This window comes from Meleagris gallopavo, chromosome 4, assembly GCF_000146605.3.
Source record: "Meleagris gallopavo isolate NT-WF06-2002-E0010 breed Aviagen turkey brand Nicholas breeding stock chromosome 4, Turkey_5.1, whole genome shotgun sequence".
Taxonomy (NCBI): domain Eukaryota; kingdom Metazoa; phylum Chordata; class Aves; order Galliformes; family Phasianidae; genus Meleagris; species Meleagris gallopavo.
In genome coordinates this window covers 59,791,607-59,813,816 of record NC_015014.2, presented here as the reverse complement: position 1 = coordinate 59,813,816, position 22,210 = coordinate 59,791,607, and the positions used below count along the sequence as shown (strand labels likewise).

General features: G+C 36.1%; 1 protein-coding gene across 1 annotated transcript; it reads right to left on the bottom strand.

The window, feature by feature from the left end:
* BOD1L1 (biorientation of chromosomes in cell division 1 like 1) lies at positions 1 to 22,018 on the bottom strand (the record flags this gene model as incomplete). Its single annotated transcript, XM_031553287.1, is given in 15 exon segments — positions 1 to 932; positions 1,853 to 1,896; positions 4,418 to 4,484; positions 5,663 to 5,730; positions 7,362 to 13,479; positions 13,799 to 13,874; positions 14,949 to 14,982; positions 14,985 to 15,092; positions 15,843 to 15,966; positions 16,709 to 16,878; positions 18,123 to 18,272; positions 18,652 to 18,696; positions 18,699 to 19,241; positions 20,367 to 20,557; positions 21,816 to 22,018. Coding segments are annotated over 15 exon segments (8,037 nt in total), but the record flags the coding sequence as incomplete, so codon positions are not given.
* Between the last annotated feature and the right edge of the window lie 192 nt (positions 22,019 to 22,210).

Sequence of the window (22,210 nt, the reverse complement as noted above, 5' to 3'; positions counted from 1 at the left end):
TTTTTAATTTTTTGATATGGTATCTGTCAAATTTCAACATGAATCTTATCTTCAAACCAACCAAAAAAGCAGGTAGTGTTACGAGGTACACTACAATGAATACCACATGGTTTCCAGTCACAGACTTTAAGAAATCAACATTCTTAGGAGCAGAATAAAAAGAATTATCACAGAAATTATAATATCAATTAGCCCAATGCATTTTTTGTTGTTCTGATGCAGGAAAAAAAAGAACACAAAAAAAGCACAAAAAACTTATAGTAAGGTTTTTTGCAGCAAGTCTTTCCTGCAGTTAAGAGCAGAGGTTGAATAGATATTACATAGACCCGTAACAATTATGTTAACAGAAAGTCTAAACAAATAGATTAACTTAAATATTTAGGCCATTCAATGGACTACCTTCCTTGACACCTGATTCTAGACAAAGATGTCAGTCCTCCCAGTCTAACAGTAGGAAAAAACCAGCCTCACAAAGTTCAATGAATGGCTTGATATTTCCCTGATGATCAGCTTTCTTCAGTTTTATACTCCACCTCTGTTTTTTTCTTTTAATGATAAAATTAGTAAATATTTTATACATTAAAAATAAATTGTTCCCTCTAATTAAAAAAGCTACTATAAAATGCTTCTGTGTACTACTGAATTTGTCACCATACATTGATAGCAATATTAAGTTACAACAAATGTATTGAGCTGTTTTCAAAAAAAGATTAATTGCTTTGGATTTTGGAATTCCCCACTCTACAATTCTCTTTTGGAAGAAGGAGTACGGACTGATCACAGCAGGACTTTCTTTTGCAGCAGCAAGGCTTTATACATATTCGTGTAGTTCTGGATCACTTACATTTCTCTTTATCCATTATTCCTGAAGTTTTACATTCTGTTATCCTAGGCTGATGCTCTTCAGTTATCTGAGTGTCCAGGTTTTCCACCTATGAATAAAATACAAAGAAATATAAGTCCTCACCTTCCCCCTCCTCCCCCCCCAATTAACGTTTGTAAACGCAGAAGGGAAAAAGTTATTGCTATTAGATACTTCTAAATAAAACACGTACCAAAATGGAAGATAGTGGTATTATAAAAGCAGTTTGTTCATAGAACTCAAACAATGTTACCATTATCATGAAAGAACTTCTGACTTGTTGCATTTTCAGATTTTTTAATTGATCTTTTTAATGAAAAGAGGCTTAGTTTTAATTAGGCATCCAACCATGTGCTGTAAAAGCAATGTATCACAGCAACTTACATCAAATATTTTCAGATTTAAAATAATGACACTGTCCTGTCAGTGACAGAACCAGCCAGCATTGGAATATGGCAAAATTAATATATATATCATTAATAAATTAATAAATTAAAATTCAAATTAAAGAAATCACAAACATTTTTTTACTTGTTCATCTGTGTTCAATATATTGTTTCTGCTCCCTAAGAAAAGCTTGGCATTGCAACTTCCCTAATCATCCTCATTATAATTACAGGCTCCGTGTTCTTTTAAGATTGCAGTGGACTGCATGAAAACAACAGCTTTCTAGTTCTGACTCAAGTCCCCAGTATAATCCCTATTTTTTGTCCTCTGTTCTCAAAGAGGACAATTAAGCTTTTCTATCAGCTAACAATCGTGGAATACTCATAGACTGTTAAATAAGACAAGATTTATTTACTAAACTCGAAAGAGTAATTGGGCATCAACGTACACAGCTGCACAGTCTCAATATACATAGGCTCTGCTTATACAAGAAACAGTATTTTCTTTTAAAGAATATAAATAAAAGAATAAGAATAAAGAATGTAAATAGAAGTAAATGCAAGCAAGAAGCAGCATAAACAGAGTAAATTAAATAAATCTTACGTGAATAGTTTCTCTCTCTATAGCACTATTCTTCTGCAGTGAATCTATTAAAAATAATTAAAAAAAAAATCAGAATTGTTCAGCAACAGCAAAGTATGGTAGTATTTTCTACTTCACCTCTCTGAAAGGGTTCTAAAGTACCTGAAACTATGCAACTTATTTTCACTATTGGAAATATGATTCACCCAAGCACATTAATCAACTCTTTAACCATATTTGACAAATTTAAAAACAAGAAATATGGTTTTCCAAAGCATAGGATAGCTGAGAATCACATTAAGGCTGAAACACAGTCAATTGAGACACTGTGACCTTTGAAATACCTTGCAACTTTGAAATTTCAGATTTACTTCAGATTTACTTCTAGCATTTGTGTAAGTCAGAGTTTTGTCCATCACAAATCCAGATGCTACATCATAGGATAAAGTAAAATACACTGAAAACTAAGCTGTAACAATGGGCTTGGCAGAGAACTGATGCTTACATAACTGTAGCAGTGTCTCCAGTGATACAATGCACACAGAAGTTGCTGGATTGCTAGGCTCTATTGTTCTATAATTGCATCTAATAAAACAGAGCCATATCCTTACATACCACATGAATCTGGAAAATAATTATAAGTTACTAATGAGCCCTTTGCATCTTTTAAAGCTATTTCATATAAGTACAAAAAAAAATCATAAAAAAGTTGTTCTTTAAAAAGGCTGTACAAATCCTTTAGATCTGATTCACATAGGAAACTGAAATAATATTTTTATTTTAAAATGCTAAAACAGTCCAAACATTTTTTCTTTCAGTTGAAATAAGAAACTTACAATACAATGGAAACATTTATGTACAACTTTATATAACATGTAGCTCATTTCTTAAATCTTCATATTTTAGAAACAATTTATGCACAGCTTTAGAGCATAGTTGCACAATACCTTTTCAATTTTTAAAGCAGCATCAAATGAAGAGCTAGATCCTACCCACTCAAACAGCAATGATTTGTTTACATTCCAAGGAATCTTGGACTACTAAACTACTGTGTCTGCTGTTCATACTCATGACAGGACACACATTTGTCTTTTAAACAACTTCCTTTTACGTACGTTGGGCCATATGTATATATACATGTACGTATATATATAAAAATAAAAGATTATTGTATGGTGGAAGAGAAAGAAAAAACTCTATGAAGAGCTACGAAGCATTATTCTTCTGTGTGTGTCATAACCAAGATGATTTACACAACAAATGGATTTTTGTTAAACATTTTACATGGAACAAGATTATCACAGCCAGTTCAATCTGCGCATTTTAAAACGTAAGTATTGTCTGCTGCACGACTGCATGATATAAAGTGGCAGTTTTTCAGGCCCTTGGAACAAATCTTAGAGTAGAGGCAAACTGGTTGTAGTTTTGGATCTGGTGTCCTGAAGACTACATTCTTCTAATCCATTCTCAGGATTTACATTTTCTTTCTTGTGAACAGAGCACGTCTTACCACCTAAAAGAATATGCTAATACCAGTTGGTATCTGACCTACCTCAAGAATAAAAAGGAATCTAAAACTTGACACCAACACGTGTTATCACCTTACTCAATTTGTTCCTTATTTGGTAAACAGTTATTTTGGTATACATGTAAAAATTTATAAGTGAGATTTACAGTGTGTCCTTTCAATTTATGCTTTCAGCAACATTCTGTAATAGGAAATGCATCTTTCAACTCTTCAGACTCTATACAGCAGTACTGTTGGTATCTCCTGGAATTCATTTTAGTTTTGCTTTTTATTCCACCAACTGAAGATTAACTCTCATCTGGTAGTGTTGTAAACATCTTTGTAAAGCATCTGGAGCACAGAATCCATCAAGATGGGAACAAAGAAGGAGTTTGTTTCTGCTTTAATAGGAAAGCCAAACAACTGCAACACATTTTAAAATAATGTGTTTCTGGGAAGGAGGGCTTTTTCTTTTCTTCCTCCATTTAAGAATTACATTATGCATTGAAAAGGAATTACTGAGCAGAGACGTAGAGTTGACTGAGGTTTCTAGCAAGGTGACTACCTACTTACTTCAATGGGATGACCACAAACACTTTAATCTTCTGGAGAGCAGGACAGAACAACAGCAACAAGTAAATACATAAATAAAAATCTTCCTGTTAATTCTGACTTGATCATACAGCACTTACTTTTGTCACATCCCCAAAACACCTCTCACAACACCAGAAACAAGGACATTCTAAGTTTAGAAAGAAGGGAGTCATTCTTTGGGAAGTTTCTGTACCTCACCTGAACAAACTTTTTTTCCTCCCTCAAATATTTATTACTGTCAAATAAAACATCAGCAGTCTACTTTATTTTTTTTAAAATACTCAATGTTTTCCACCTTTCTTTTAATACTTCCTAGTAGAAGATATATTCATCTCCCTCCTTCTTGCAGACCAAATGCAAACAGCACATGAGTTCCAAAGCAACATGAACTCCTAGAAGCCTGTCACAAAAGATTTCCGTAGGCTTTGTTTCAATCTCTCTAGAGAAAATATTTTTCAAATCTAGAAATAGATTTATAGAATCACCTTTTTGTAGCTCTTTAATATGAAGATCCACATATACTTCACTTTTTGGACTCTCAGGCTGTGGTGGCTAAACACAAGATAAAAGGAAACAAAAAATATGACAGACATCTAGTACAAATACATTTCATTCCCCTCCCTCACATAATGATGACTATTGTTTTATGATGTGTAAGTCTTCAAAAGCATTCTTAAGATAGTAATACAAATATTAATAACAGACTGACAAAGATTAGTCATATTACTGTTGAACAATGTAATACCATGAGCTTGACTTCAGAGTTAAAGCTGGTACAGTAAGAACAAATTAGTTTAACCATATCTCAAGAGAAACCTCAGGAATTCAAGGTGCAAATTCCTACTCTGAGAGGAGTTCCAATCACTATAAGTATTATAGAAATGTTCACATACACAGAAAAATATGCAACTGCAAAGCATAACAAAGTATAGTGAAGCCTTCCCAACTTGGGCCTTTTTTTCCCTTTACTTTTTAATTCAAGCTGTAGATCAGCTATATGGTATAAGTACATGGATAAGTACACTTAACTCCACATAGCATTAAGTCAAATCCAGACATTGTAAACTCAGACACAATGCCACGTGAATACGACCATAATGACTGTAGGACCATCTTATCCCAGCAAACAGTACAGCCACTTGCTGGGGGTACTCAAATCAGTAAACCCCACTAGACCAAAGATGACACAGGTTTTCCTGAAATGCATTTCAGGCTTGATTCAGAAAAACTGAAGTGGTCTGTCCTGGAGCTGAAGGCAGCATCCCTATGCAAGTTCCAGGTGGACCTATTAGAGATGCTTGTGAGTTTCTGAACCATACTCTTAACCAAGTGAAACATGCACTTCTATTCATTTTGTTGTATACCACTTCAAAACACTAAACCAGTGACTGCCAAACCTAAGTGTTAAGGCACATATAATTATTTTTACAAGTAATATCACAAGCAAGCATACAGTATGACTAGTTCTAATGAAAAGCAATCTTGGATGTCACTGTCATAGAAGGAAACACAGCTAAGGAAGGGAATTGGTTCTACCACAGAATAACATGGACATCACACAACTTTAATGCCAATTGTTTAAAAGAATACAGCTGAAAGTTCTGAAAAAATGACCCTTTGAAAGTTTTCAATTGCAGTTCTTATTGAACAGAAATAAAAGGTTTAGTAAGAAATCTTAGAAATTAAAACCATGCAAGAAATAGTGAAGAAATTCAAAATATCATAAATACCTCTTCAGTTCTCAAGTCAGTTTCAAATTCTAGTTCTTCTGCCAACTTTGGTAAAGCTCCATTATTGCCTAATGAAATACAAACACGTTGAAATAATTCAATTATATTACACTGTATTTAGCTCAGTACTAAAAGTACCGTATTCAGCTACAGTAGAACACTATCGTTTAGCATCATCTCACAAGCACAACATGCAAAGACAGCCTCATCTTGTAGGCAATGGAAACTACAGCAAGTTTGTCTGCAGCAAACCAGTTCAAAAGAATAACTCAGCATCTGCAAGAACACACGTACTTCTCTGTTTTCCTTAAAAACAAGAAGACTGGTGAATATAGGCTGTCAGGGTTTACTAGCTTGCTTATGACTTCTGACTTCACTTTCTTTTCCTTGCTTTTCCATTAAAAACATCAACAGATTTTCTGATCCAATTCTAAATAGCAAATTACTGCTGTATGAATGAATGCATAGGTACAAGTTAATCCTAAGAATAATATTTTTTCTTTAAGTGACAATTAGGTCTAAACCCATAAGCTCTAAAACCACAACCACTGGAATTATCCCATTTCCATAGACTCAGTACCTCTCCTGTCAGTGATGGTTGTTTCACAAAACCTTAAAACCCCACCCATTTAATTCCGTATGGGAACTACATGCTTTCAACATCTGAAAAGCAAGCCATGCAGACATAAACTTTGTATGATCTATACAGCTATTTTGGGCACCTATTTTATAAGCGAAGGCAACTAGAGAATAAAACAAACTCACACCATAACATTTTAGTGCATTTTTGAAACAACAGCAAAGCCAAACAGGAAAAGGAAAAGCCTATAAAAATAAATATTTGAACAGCAGTCCATTCCCATTGGTGTACACAAAGATAAGAACATTTATCTACTGATTCTTCTACCATTTAATTTCTCCAAAATTTACAGTGAACTTGATCTTTAAAGAATTTATTATTTCCTAAACCTGGTGTTGCAGCTAATCTAGAGAATAAGAAAGGCTGAAAACAGAAAAATGTTCATTATGTGGTATTTTAAGGAACTTGCAACCATGCAAATTCACTTGAAGTAATAACCTTTTAATAAAAATGGAACTAGAAATAAAACATGATGTTTTATGTCATCATATTCTCATATTGATGAACTTCAACCTAAGATGAACCCTCCAACCTAAGCCATTCTATGGTTGTATAAAGAGACTGAAGCTAAATTATTATGATGATGATTTTTTTTTTTTTAAAAGTCCTGAGAAAGTCTGCAGTTATGATTAAGGAGGGTCATTCTTGATCTTCAAAGATCACTACAAAGTTGCCATTTTTAAAGTGCTGAACATATGGTTAAATAAAATATATCCTCCTTCCTATAAAAGTATTTTTGAATTTCTGAACATTGGTAATAAAACCTCTTGCAAACAACATATTAGCTCATAATTTTAAGTTGATACATTTAATAACAATTCTGCAATCTAATAACATTTCTTTCAACACACCAGATACTAATTTCTTTAGTCACACAGATAGACACAATTACACGCTTAACTATTTTTCATCAATTCACAATTAGCAAATATTTTGCAAGCTACAAAGTCCGATATATCTGAACAGCCTAGGTTACTGCTAATTCTAGTCACAGTAAAAAGCATTTATTGAGGATATCTACAAACTCAAGAGAGAACAAAACCCCACAGAAATCCTTACCTGAATTAAAGGTTGTATTAGTTTTCTGAAAAGTAACTTCAACTCCTGAATCATCTGTTTTGACCAAGTTCATTTTATCATCACTGCCATATAGCTCCTCTACATGCAACACAGGACAATCACTTTTCTCCCCCAATTCTGCTTCTATAGTCTCTTCACTGTGGTTATTTACAGTTAATTCATTTGCAGAAACTAAGGAAGGAGACCGTTCCCCAGGCAATGGAGTCCTTATTTCAGAAAAGTCACTTTCTAAAAGCACGTTTGAGTTGCAGTTTATATCCCTTAATGTTTCACCCTTTACTGATGCTTCCGAAATGATGCAAGAGAGTTCTGATGTTACGTCCTCATGCAACACATCTTCAGCTTGTTCATCATCCTCGTTTACCTCTGAGGAAGGACTTGGGCACACAGCAGTCTCCGTACTAATCTCCACGCAAAGGGCTTCATCTACACTCATGAGATTGACTGAATTTTCTTCTGGTTCTGTGATTTCACTGTCTACAGTCATCTGAGATGCTGTTGATGCTCCCCTCACAACACTTTCATGGGTCTCATTCTCTTGACCAATTACAAGCAAAGAATTACCGCTTTTTTCTGGGCCCGCAGTTGATAGGATGCATTCAATTTGGTTAGCAGTATTAAAAACTTCCTCACTTTTGTCTTTTACTTCTGAACTCTCAGCATCAAGCTGACTTTCTTCTATGACAGTAAATGTGAAGAGACTATCGCATTCTTCCATTGTGCTCAGAGCAATCACTGCCCCTTCTTTATCTCCTATACTTGAAGCAGCATCCTGATCTTCACTGTTGGTGGCAACCCTCAGCATAGGACCTCCACATTCTCCCACAAAAATCACAGAACCTTTGCCTCTTGCATCTGCATTGAAAGCAGCTAGTTCAAACTGTTCATCTACAGTAGCAGTGGTTTCCACAATCTTACATTCCTCTGATGCATTTGGAGAGATATCCTCTTCATCTCTTTCTGCTACAAGGAGTTGATCCTCAGCTTGTGGTGCTGCACTGATCAGGACTATTTCACATTCTTCTGTCATACTCGTGGTGATCACAGCAGCTTCATATCTCCCTTCTGTTTCTGAAGCAGTGAGTTTACTTTCATCTTGTACAGCTACACTAGACATAGGAGCTTCAAAACATTCTGTTGTACTTGTAGAGATCATTACTGTTTCATTTTTAGACTCTGTTTCTGAGATATGTTGAACTGTCTCCTCTGCAACTTCATCTGACATCAGGATTACTTGTTCTTCCACAACACTTGTGGAAATCATAGCACACTCATCTTTTTCTTCTTTATTGCTAGCAGTTGGATGACTTTCATCATCTTCTCCTGCACTGGATGCACTGGGCATGGGAATGTCATATATTTCTGTGCCTATAGAAACCACAGTACTTTCATTTATTTCTTTTGTTTTCACAGAGGGGAGCTGATCATTGTATTCAATAGTGGCACTAGACATAGGAGCCTCAAATTCTTCTACAATACTAGTGGAAATCATTGTGCACTCATCTTTGTCCTGTTTACTGCTAAAAGCAAGCACACTTTCTTTAAATTCTGTAGCTGTGCTGGGCATTGGCACCTCTGTGCCTTCAACATCGACTGAGATCATAGAGCTTTCCCCACTTTCATTTGCTCTTGCAATGGTAAGTGGACCATCCTCAGCATCTATGGCTGAATGTAATGGAGCATCACTTCCTTCCACTGTACTGGTAGAGATGATATCACCTTTAATTTTTTCCTCTCTGTCAGCAGGAATAAGAGAATTTTCATCTTCCTTTGGAATGGCACTACTTATAGAGCCATCAAGTTCTCCGCTGCCAAAGGTCATGGCATTTTCAGGCTCTTCAGCACCAGGCTGACCTCTATCTTGCAGAATCATAGCACTAGTCATGGGGCCTTCACACTCCTCAGCATCTAGGGGAATCAATGTACTTTCATGTTTTTCTATGCATGCAGCCACAGCATCCTCATCATCAGCACTTGCACTGGTTACACTGCTTTCAACTATCCCTTTAGCACTTTTGCAGTTTGTGCCACAATTAGCTTCTTTCTTTACATCTGTCATGCTGTCAACGGTAAGCTTATTTATATTTGTGCCAGCCAGTCCTGACTCAGCTTCCATTTGTTCAGCAACTATGCAGATAATGGAACTTCCACCTTCTTCTGCACCTATACAAATTAGTGTATTTTCACCTTCTGTTCCTGTACAAGTAGAAGCATGCTCAATTTCTTCATTTCCCCTTCCAGTACTGGTCACAATACCCTCACCTTCTTCATCCTCTTCTTTTGAGCCTGTACTAGTCACAAAACCTTCATCATCACAGGGACCAATGCTGACTATAGTGATACTAGCTTCCTCCTTTGTCCCTGTGCTGTCCATTGCACTTTCACATTTTTCAGTATCTAAACAAACTGCAAAACCTTCATTGCTGTCTTCTAGTCCTGTACAGAGAACTGAAATTTCAGCATCATCTTCTGGAGTTATGCCTGTGCTGGTCACTGTACTTTCACCATTTATAGTATCCTCACATTTGTCACCAGTAGTTCCAGTTGTGGCACTGTTATTTGTGACCACTGCAATACACGCCCCACTTACAGAACCTTCTCCCTGGGCATCTGTACCAGTTACTGAACACATAATGAAGTTACGACCTCTTTCTTCTGCACCTGTGCAAGTCACAGTACTTTCATGTTCTTTTACTTGGCCAGCTCTTATATTGCCCCTAAATCCACCTGAACTGCCACCACTTGTTGATCCTTCACCTGATTCTGTACCTGCACTAGTTACAGCACCATCACTCTCCACTTCACCTAAGCAGGACACAGAACTTTCTAATTTGCCTGCACCTCCACAAGTCAAGGTCTTTCGTTTCTCTTCAGAGCCCGCACTAGTTACCGCATCATCTTTTTCTTCTGCTCCAGCACTATTCACACTATCTTCATTTTCTACTCCACTTCCATTGACTGAATCCTTACTGCTTCCTTCTGCATCAACCATAGTGCAATCATCATTTTCTTCTTCTTTTGTACTTGTCAGAAAGCTTTCACTTTCTGCTAATCCTTCAGTGACGACACTGCCACCTCCTTCTTCTGCTGCTGTAACTGTACACTCACCAATATCTGTTCCTGTAATGAAACTACTCCCCTCACCAGTTTTTACCCATATGCCTGTCGTGAAACCTTCATCAGCTTCTATGCTTGTGCAGATTAATGCCATCTCACTTTCTTCTTCTGAGCAAGTGGTTGTAGCATCACTTCCCTTTTCAGAATGTAATGCACCTTCAGCTCTTTCTTCTCCTGTACTAGAGGCCGCTACAGTGCTTTCAATCTTTTCTGTGCTAGTTCCTATCACAGTGGCTGGAACTGTTTGTATACTGCTGTACAATAGACTAAGTTTACCACTTCCTGCACTGGTACCTACAGCACTGCTTTCATTTTTATCTTTTACGCTGCTATTCCCTTCTTGCCCAGAAGCTGGAACAGAGTCTTCGACTATTTCTTCAGGATCTCTTCTAGATGTTAACACAGAAGAAGACTGTATCATATTACAAGTATCATGCACCTCATTCTGTTGCACATTATCCATCATTGTGCTTCTTTCTCCCTTTGTGGAATAATTTGTATTCAAGCACTCTTTTTCTTTCTTTTTCAGTTTTTTTAGAAGTGCTTTTGTTGGTACATCTCCACAGTCTTCAGTCACACCAGTCCTCAAGCTTTCCTCTTTTATTTTCAACTTGCTTCTTGGAGTGCTTTCTAATTTTGATGCTTTGTCATTATCTTGAATAGGTGAGCCTGTTGCACTGTTTTCCATTACTTGATCATCAGAACGGGGTGCCTCATTATCTTTTTCTACATTGTTTGTCTTAGTGTTGTCATCACCAGCTTTCATAATAGAACTCAACACTACACTATCTTCTTGTTCCATGTATACAACCTGTGTTGCATCATTCTTTGAAGCTGCATCATCTTCAAACAAAGAAGTCCCATCTGAATTATGGCATTCTTCTTTAGATGTACTAGACATACTACCCCAACGTGTAAAACCAGAGATTTCCATATTCACGGACTTAGGATCGGCAGCATCTTCTCTGGGAGAATTAATTGCTAAAGGAACATTATCTGAATTAGAATTTACCACAGTTTTAAGATTCTTTGGTTTTCTGCTGTCTTCTGAAGTTCGGTCCTTACTGGGAGCATTCAGTAAGATTCCATGACTTTTTCCAGATACAACACCCATTTTATAAGCTCCTTCTTTATGGAGTCCTTCATCCACAGATGTTTGTTTGGGTAAAGCATCTAAGGCACCAACTTGCTTATTAGGGATATCTTCTTGTTTATTAGCTTTTTCAACTGCAGCCGGAAACTTCAATTCAGAAGCTTCAAGATCTGCCAAGCTGTGTTTTAACTCCTTACTTGCAGAAAATATTTTTTCTTTTGCTGTGTATTTGGCATCTGTGGCTTGGACTGAATTTAAAATGTCTTTTCCTTCCATTATAGATTCTTCTTGTACTTTTTTTTCATCCAAATCAAGTTCCATCATCTCTCCTTCATGACCAGAACACACGTCATTACTATTCATATTTGGCTTCTGAGGAGCAGGAAGAGAGCTGCTTACAGTTACACCAACTGATTGCTTCTCCTCTCCAAGCAAATTGTGGTTTGATATATTGCCTTTTCTGTTTTCACAGGGTACCTTTTTACTTTGTTTTTTATCCACTGTCACTGTGGTGCCCATTACTTTTTCATGTCCACCATCCATTTCTTTCATATCTTTATCCTCCACTTTGGCACATTCTTCCTTTTTCTTTATTTCTTTGTTGCCGTGCTTTATGCTTCTGCTTTTGTGACCTTCAACAGATAACTTTCTTTCCAGCTTGGAGTTACTCAAATCTTTATCACTTCTACATTTCTCTTTTACAGATACTCTTTCTCCGGAGTGTAACTTAACTCTGTGACTGGAGTCTTTTTGTGATCCCTGAGTTGACTGCATTCCACTTTCAAGCTCAAAATCAGCACCACTCTCTTCAGATATTTTATCTTCATTTTTGGAATTGTGTTGCTTATCCAAATCATTCTCCTCCACGTTCTTATCTTTGTCCAGTTTCTGACTAGTATCTTGTTTTGCTAAATTTTCCTGTAATTCTGCTTCAGATGCTTTCAATTGTTTACTATGACTCTTTGACTTAGACTTCAATAAAATTTTGTCTTCTGCAAGGCTCTTAGATCTTCGTCTGTCTTTATGAACACCATCTTCTTGTTTCAAATTACAGTCAGAATTAGTTGATTTTATTTCATGTTTTTCTTCTGAATAACTTTCACTTCTTTTGTGCGATGCAGAAGCAAGTTGCTTTGAGGCACTTATAGAATCCTTCTGTGGCCTAGAATCACTCAGAGATCTTTTGGACTTGTATTCTGCTCTTGATTTTTCTGTTGAGAGATGCCTGTCTTTTTTATTTTCCTTACGAAGTAACTCTTCAGCTTTTGAAGTGGAATCAGAAATACCTTTTCCATCTTTTCCCGTTACTGATATTTTCCGTTCGCTTCGGTGTTTACTTTTTCTTTCAGATTTGTCATCTGAGGAATTCTTCATTTGTTGACTATGTTTCTGAGCACCATCCTCTCCTTTCAAACTTTTCTCGGAAGAATGGAGCTCAACATCTTCAATTGATTTATGAATATTATCTCCTTTACATTTGTGCTTTAAGGAAAGTTTATCTTCTAACGCTGTTACTTCCTTTTCATTTTTATCTCTGTAAGACTTGGCTTCTTTTTTGGCAGCGTTTCTCATATGTTGAATTTCTGTGTCACTATCTTTTTTGGGGTGTTTTTCATTTTTAAATATGGTTTTCTGCTTCTGTAGTTCATCAGTATTGGCTTCTGCTCTTTCCAGTTGTCTTTTTGGGTCCTTTGTTTCAATGTCCTGTTGGGTTCCTTCAGTATGAAGAGATGTGGAGATTTTTCTTTTATGTTCTTTTTCCACTTTAGAATCAGTTTTGTTTTCCTCAGCTGAATGTACCGATTCTGAAAGTCTTCTAAGTGGTTTAGAGGTTTCAGTTTTGCCATGGTTATGCTTTAATTCTTTTGACGAATTTTTTTCACAAGTCTGCAAAAGAAAGTTAAATATATGTAGGCAGATGTTAGAGTTCCTTCACTACATGACTGACAATTGTTGAAGGCAGATTAAAAACAATGCAGTAGGGAACCCTTATTATAATAAGAATTGATGAGAAAAAAATTAATCTTATTTCAACTGATTGCTATTGTAGGAAAGCCAAAAAAAAACCCCAGAATTTAACAGTCTGCTTGACCTTGAACTTCATTATAAAGCGAACTTTCCTTTTAAAAACAATTTAATTGCAATTAAAAAGATCATAATAGTACTTCTTTTTGTAATTAATTTTATTAGCCTTAGAGACACATACCTCATTTGTCTTTTGCACTTCCTTAGAATCATCTTCAGATGGCTCGTATTTCTTTTTCCAAATATCTTCAGCATGCCTGAAACAGGTATTTGGATAAGCAATCAGAAAAAAAGACAGCAACTCAAAGCTAACATGACTTTGTAAACTTTCTGCTCTTAAAGCTGAAGATGAGATAAACGTACACTGAAATACTGAAGGAGAACATGGTTACAAAACTTCTGACTATACAGTTTGTCCAAATTATGTGTACTGACTTCATAGATGTCCTTTGGACGACACTGCTTTAAAGCAGAGAACATCAGTATGACAATATTAGTAGTACAGTTGTCCCTGTAAAATAGTTAATAGATTTTTCTTAAAAACAAAAAAAGAAAGAAAAAACCTAATGCTCTCCATTTATAAAGAAGAAAAACTGAAAAAATATTTTCTTTTAGAAATATGGCTCATTTACTATATCTACACATGTACATAGACAGATATGCATGATTGTACAAATAGGAAATATGAAATTAAAGACCAGGGTGAGCTGAACATCAAGCAAGCCAAGTCATTCTTCTGGAACAACTGCAGAGCACATTCCAGCATGCCAGTGCGAAATGTTATTTTTTTTTTAATGTATATGTGCAAATTATAAAAACATACACAAGCAGTCAATTAGCTTCACTACTTTCGATCTGAAGTTTGTTGTTGTTGTTGTTTTTTAAATCTTACTTCCTTAATGAGGTCAAGAAATAAGGTAAGTGAATGAAAATGTAGTAATGAAAAGCTTGGAAAAAACAACAACAACAAAACAAACATGATAGAATACAAAACGTTAAATATGTACTAGGAACTCTGTCACTTCCAAAAATGGAAGTTAATGGAGATATATCACACATTTCTTCTCTACTAGATGCACAAACATCTCACAGCTCTCCATTCTCATGTCCTTTTATTACCATTCTGTGCATATGAAGTCATACAAAGGCTGCTGAGTTGCTGTATATTAAGCAGCCATAACTTTATACTTATTAGTAATAAAGTTAACCAAGTATCTTAGAAAGAAACTGTTTAAGTAAGTAAGGCCAGCGGCAAAGTTGAAGAGAAACAATTTAATCTACAAAAATGAATTTTTGAAGATTTCACCTCTTTTGACTAAATACGCAAATACCTTGAATCTCTTTTTCTTTTTCTGCTCAAAGCTACTTTTTTTCTAAGAATTTCTGTTCTTTAAGCACATCCTTAATGCTGGTACCAGTAGCTTTTGACTCAAGACTTCTTGCTGACAATTCTTCCAAATTCAAGCCACTTTTTCCTGAAATTTAATACACAAATGGTGAAATAATTAAGTATGTCTGTAGAACACTAAATGTATAAAACTAACGTATATGAGCATACAAGCAATATAATCATGGGTAATCCAGTAATTTAATTATGTATATACTCAAACCAGAAATCAGATTATTCAAACATTGGACTTTCAAGAGAAATGAAGAGAGGCCTATTGTCATCATTTTACCCTTATTTTCCCTTAAAATAAGATCTTGTCTTAGTTTCAAGCTGGGATGTAATTGTTTTCTTCAAAGTGTCTGGTATGATGCTACATTTTGGTTCTATGAGAAAAACAACACTGATAACACACTGATGTTTACAGTTGCTGCTAAACAATGTACAGAACCAACGCTATTCATAGCAAAGGGCCTAAGAAGCTCAGAATGAACAGAATCAGGAGAGCTGACTTAAACTGGCCAGAGCGATATTTCATACAATATGACATCAAGCAGAAGGAGTTTTTAATGGGGGGGTGGGAGTTCATCTCTCTCTCTCTCTCTCTCTCTCTGTCACTTCTTGTCTCTCTATCTCTATACATATGTTAGTATATAGTTTTATCTCAACCCATGAGTTCTACCTTGCTAGTTTTTCCCTACTCAATTCTTTTTTCCATCTTAATAGGAAGAGGGGGAGCGAGCAAATGACTATGTGGTCCTTAGCCACCTGCTGGGTTAAACCACAACAGGCCAAAAATAAAGAAAAAAGAAAAAAGAAAAGGTTAAAATATTCATACCTTTAGCATTTTGACTTCCACTTTTCAGGGACTTTGTTTTTTCTGCAGTTTTCTGTTTACGTTTCTCTTCAAGTCTCTCCCTATTCATTCGTCTTCTTAGGAGTCTCTCCTCTTTTTCTTTGGCCTGGAGGTATAGAAGGAAGAAAAGAATTTATCATTAAGTCAAAGAATATTCTACAGATATACAGAAATTCTACAGAAAACAGAATGCTTTGGCTTGAGGCAAAGAAAAAATTAATAGTACTTTGAAAGCTTTACATCAAAGCAAATGGAATCTTACAGTACTCCTGTAAGGTGAAACTAGCTGACTCCCAAAGAGTTACACTGCTGCTCAACACAGCAGATAGAGACCAATACTTCTTAATAAACAAACATATCTAATTTATATAAATATTTACGTAAAAGAAAAAAAGGCAGAAAAAAAACCATATAGTTTATAGGTGTTTCCTTGCAGCTTTTTTTTTTCTTCCCAGATATAAAATAATTAGAAAGCGGTAGGTATAACTGATTTACTACTATTTTTTTTTCCAGCTCTATGAACCTCAAATGCGTAAGCAAAATACAGACCCTATCTTACTCAACACCCACAAGTCCCCAGCATTAGCTTGGATCGAAGAATGCTATGTTAATAGCAACACACATTCAGACATAGTAGAAAGTCTAGAAGAATGACTGGTTCCTGTTTTATGTGCTTTCTTCCAGAGGAAACATACTTAAACCTCTCTTCTCACTGTCTGAAGAAGGGACAGAGGTACACAGAAAACAAAACTGAAATCCTCCTTACAAATCAGGGCCAAGGAGTGAAATTTTGGTGCTGGAACGTTTAAGGAATTAAGACACTGAGCACTAACAAAACTCAAACTTACAATGGACTGGCGACGTTGCTCTACTGTTCGTTCATCATCAGAATCACTGAAGTATTTGGAGTACAAAAAAGGCTTACGAACATAAGCATGACGAACTGGCTTGGCTCTCCCATCACTCAGTTCATTAGTATGAGGCTTTGCCTTATTTTTATTGTTTTTCTCCTCTTCATCTGAAAAGTTTTTTTTTTAAGTATACAGAGAGATTAATAAATTAAGGCAGTACTTTCAACATCACTTCTGAAGAAACAAGCCACCCCAAACTTAACTTGCTTTCCTCAAAAACATAGTTAAAGTTCAAAATACCATTAAAGTACTGAAACCTGGAACATATATTAATTTATGTACACTGTTCAGCTAAAAAAAAATTTTTCAAGATGCTAAAAGGAAAAAAAATTATAATGAAGGGCTTAATCCTCGTACCTGAAACCATGTTGCACTATATCTATAGTATTTAGCTACTTCCAGCACTGTGTAAGTCAGAATATTACTTCTGCTGTGTATTAAACTAAGCTTCTTTCTTATCCCAAAAATTTGTACACCATTTAAAATCTTCAACTAGATAGGTTTGCTGAAAATACTTCAACAGAACATACTTGTTTACACTAATGTAGTATTATTTGAGTAAAACAGAAATAGATTTTATTTATCAGCATTATCAGAGATGGTGCAAAAGCAGTTATGCTTCATACCATAAAAAGCATTCACACCCTTGAAACATACTTCAGGCTTGTTTTTACGTCATGCAATCTATCATCAAAAAAAAAAAAAAAAGCCAGAGAACATACAAGGAATTGAGTGCTTCTACAGAGTATTTTTAGAGCAGAAAAGATAAGTTCAAAGTAATACCTGCAGAAATCATTAAGAACCTGTGGTCTGACAAAGAAGACTACAAAATGTAACCCAGTCAGAGAACAGGTTTATCGTTTCCCAACTCTTAAAGCTAGATCAATTCACATTTCTTCTGCTGCGACCATGTAGAATTTGGAAATACAAGCAAATCTAAAGCTCTGAAAATAAAGTCAGCCAAGCCACGTACAACCAGTACTGCAGGAAAACTAACAAATCACTCCAGTGTTATGCTACATTTCTGGCAAAAAGGAAGGTAAAAAATCTCATTGCAAAGCGTCATATCCATCACTTAAGTGGTTCTGTTCTCTATTATATACTGTAGTACAAGTAATATGTACAACATTTAGCATATATATAATACTATTACAAAAAAGAGACTCAAAATACATCTTCTATTCATCCTTCATGATTGCACAAACACTACCAGTCCAAATTTAAAATCTTCCAGGTACAACACAAAATACTGCAAAACATCAAATTTGTTAGAGAATGTACTCAAGTTACAAAAGAGTTGCATATTATTTCTTGCGATTTTACCACTGCAATTAACAATCTAATTGTTTACCATCTGATGTGATCTCCCCCTCTTCAGTACTGTCAGAAATCACAGGTTCCTCTTCGCTTTCCTCTTCAAAGGAAGAAAGGTCACTCGTATGGACAGAGCTGACAGTGATGTCACTGAGTACATCTGTATCTGAATCTAGCGATGTATGTTCTTGCAAAGGAGAAAAAAAGAAGTTGTAATACAGCCCATTGTATTTGAGAAGCTTTTCTTACCAAAAAAAAAAAAAAGTTATTTTAACATTGAAAACGAAGTCTTAAGAAATAGCAAAGGAAAAAAAAAAGATTAACACCTTAAAGTGCTGAGATCTTGTTGGAATAACACATACCTAAGGAGGAAAACGCCTGAAGAATCAAAAGATCTACATTTCCTGATTCATGTACCTTAGTGAAAGGAGATGAGCCATGAGCTAACCATGGCTAGTATGTCAGAACTAGCAGAAAAGATATGTTCCCACACACATTTCTAATTCAGCTCCTGAATACACTTTAACATATCCATATTTTAACAGCGAGCATTGCCCATATCATACCTTCTTTAGTACTTTCAGATGCTTTATGTTTATTGCTATTTTTTCTGGAACTAACTGTTTCACTGGTTCTGATTCTTTCACTTGTTTCTCTTCTTTTGACTTAGCAGTATCATCATTTTTCTTCTTATCAAGTTTTTCTTTCTTTTCTTTTCTTCTATCACTTTCTGGTTTCTTTTCACTTTTATCTATTAGTTTACTCTTCTGATCTTCACTATCCTGTTGTACTTCTTTACTTGTATCTTTAATTGTAACAGATGAACTACTGGCATCCTTTGTTGAACTTTTTATTTCTTCACTTTGGCAAGGAAGCTCATTTGAATCTTCACACTTCACAAACGTTTCAGCCCCTTCTCCAGAAAGATCAGAAATTGCTTTCTCTTTATCTGGCATGTCTTCCATGTTTCTCTCAGTGCTACCATCAACACTCTGCTGAGATAACAGTCTTTTTGCAGCTTTGTCATTGTTCTTGGAACTTGAGTTTTCTGTCGAAGCCCTGGCAGCACTTGCTTCTTGGTTTAGAGAAGTTATTGTTTCCAAAATGGACATTGCATCACTAGCTACATTGCCACTAGGAGCAGTAGTAGAAACACCTTGAACAGGAAGAAAGAAAACAGTTTAAGTTAGTTTCTATCATTTTCCACGACAGTAATGTTTGAAGGGAAGTAGCCATTTAGCTAGAATGACAATGACATTAAAAAAGTCAAAAGAAAAATTAATTACTACTCCATTTAAGATAAATAAGATTAACCAAAATATTTCACTAACTTTGCATCTAGAGATTTCAAATAAAGAACAAGATGTCACAATCTTCAAGAAACAGCAAGAATGGTCTATGAGAAGGATGCTCAACTTTATCATCAGTAGGTTAGGGAGAAGCATACTGCCACAAGAATTGTACATCTCTTCCCCATGGTATCTTGATAAATGACATCAGAAATGAACTCAGTGTACAGATCATAGAATAATAGAGCTATCAAAATAACATATCGCTTTCCTATTCTCTTAAAATGAATTTTGAAGATTGATGAGAAAGGGTTAACTGGACTAGCACTGCGAGCTGCAGCTGGCTTGTTAACCCACTTACTTTAAAGGAAGCGGGCCCCACAGGAAAAGAGCTAGGATTTAAATAAAGGGTCTGGTTACAAGTAGATGAACTGCAGTGGAGTCTCTTAGGAAGAAAAAGAACGGACAAATACCTGCCAAAGCCCTTAGAAGCTGATACAGGGCAACATAAATAAAAAAACAAATAAACTGATGTGTTTATAAACAAACTAAGGATTAGCTGATTTGCAGCAGAACTTAAGCTCCCGAGAGAATCTTAGCACACAGTGACAGAATTAACACAAATGTCTTCCAGATAACCCCTTCTGATCTACCAAAGGATAAAAAATTAAATCATTCTTTTCGTACAGCTATGTTTCATTTGACCATACAATACTTACAGAGCCAGAGCCTAAGACCAACATTCCTCACCACAGTAAATTCATCCCCTTTAAAGCTCCAGTAGAAGTGACAAAGTGATACATGGTGACATCTCTCTTGCCTTCTAGCTTTATAATTGTAGCAAGACACAAGTATAATTGCATGCTGCTTGGAGTTCAGCTTGCTAATATGGATACCAATGATTCTGTGCCAGCAACAAACCTAGTCAACGTTCCCTTTCCTAATGAAAACAAACTTTTGTTACTAGACTGCTAACAGAAAAGGTAGAATACCTTGCACTGCAACAGACGTGTCCGTTTTCTCCTCACTTGGAGCTGTACTGGGGCCTGCCTCCTCTTTGTGATTGAGTGTTGCTAAAAATTCATGGACAGCTTTTTCCACCTGAGGTCTGAATGTGTGGTTGATCTTTGGGTCCACAACCTGAGAAATAATTCTGTCAATTCCAGATTCCAGCATTCCAGACCTGGAACAAAGTTACATTCACATTTAATAAGAAAATGATTTTTGGAGAACGTCTTAATGACATATGTTCGTTTAGATATCATGCAAACACTCCTAAACACTTCAAGTGAAGCACTAATGTTTTCTGAACATCACTCAGGTACGTATTTAGTCAGCTGTCTGTATTTCCACAGTTTTAACACCTTATGAATTAAGAAAAAGTCTAAGAAATGAAGTAATCCAATTGAAATGGCACAACAGAACAATCTGTGGCTATGTCATTACTGGTTATGTCTACAAATGTTAACTAACTGTAAAAGTATACTTTGGAAAAAACATTAAGAAGGAATCTGATCTTATCAACTCCCATGGCATAAAACAAATAAATTTTGGACAGCATGTGGAACAGATTAATCAGCCACCACTGTTCTAATTCATTTTTCACACAAGACAGTGCGACACACAAGACGAGTTTGTACAGCTTTATAGAACACCTTTAATCTTAAGTAACAAAATTAGTGACAACAGGGAACTTTTTACCTTAGGGTTTTCTCCAGACCCCTCTTTATAAAAGATTATGCTGTCTTTTGACATCATTGCTTGGTTTAAGAAATCCCCAGATCCTCTGTACCAGTTACCAAAAGTCACTAAACCATAACTGAACACATTTGTTCACAAATCCTTTGTATGAGACCCAATTCAGTGACAAAACTCACTCTACTTGAAGAAACTTCCCAGTGCCTCTTATGACTACTTTTTAAGAAGTAAAACTAACAGAACATGAAACAACCAAGCATTAGATAAGCGCATGACATCATTTTGATGTAAGAGCAGTCCCACAAAAGCTTTTCTCCCTCTAGACAGATTTACATCCAGTTTTGTGTTTTGTGATTTGCACTTTGCAGGGCTTTATCTGTCAAATTCTATCAATTGCCCTTAGTTCAAAATCAGGTAATGGAAAATACTACTACTATTACTATTTATTTTTAAGAAATAGTAAAGATTATCCTCAGCTGGGATCTCACACCCCAAGTCAGAAACAAGCCTTCCATCACCAGATAAGTTCCAATCACTCAAAATAACATTTGAAGCCTAACTCTGAGTAATGCTGATGACAAAGTGCTAACTGAAATAATACCACTGTTTGCTTAAAAAAAAAAAAAAAGCTTAACTAGAAGTCTCTTGAAAGAAAAAAGGCAGCTTACAACTGACCTACAGCTTCAGGTAGCTGTCACACAGCACAAACGTATTCCAACAGAAACCCCAGAAGTACCACTTACTTGAGAACCTGCTGCCTAATGTTATTTCTCAGCTGGTTCTTGTTGAGATGAGGGCTCCAGGTATGAGTGGCCAAATGGTTGCAAACAAAGTTATCAACACGCTGTCTCAAATTCTGATAGGCAGGCTGAGGAAAAAAAAACAACAAAGCACAAGAGAACAGAGAGGTTGGACGACGAACAGCTCTCCAGAGTAGCCGGAGGCCTCACGGCGGCCAGCCGCAGGCAGCGGCCGTTCCCGGCTTGCTACGAGGGCTGTTACGCGTTTAACGCGCGCTGCCGGAACGGCTCGGCACCAACAGCCGCGCTCGCACCACCGCCCTCCGAGAACGCGGCCTCAGCTTCGCCCCGCGAACAGTCGAGGAGGCGCGAGTTCCAACGGCCCGCGCAGCCGCCCC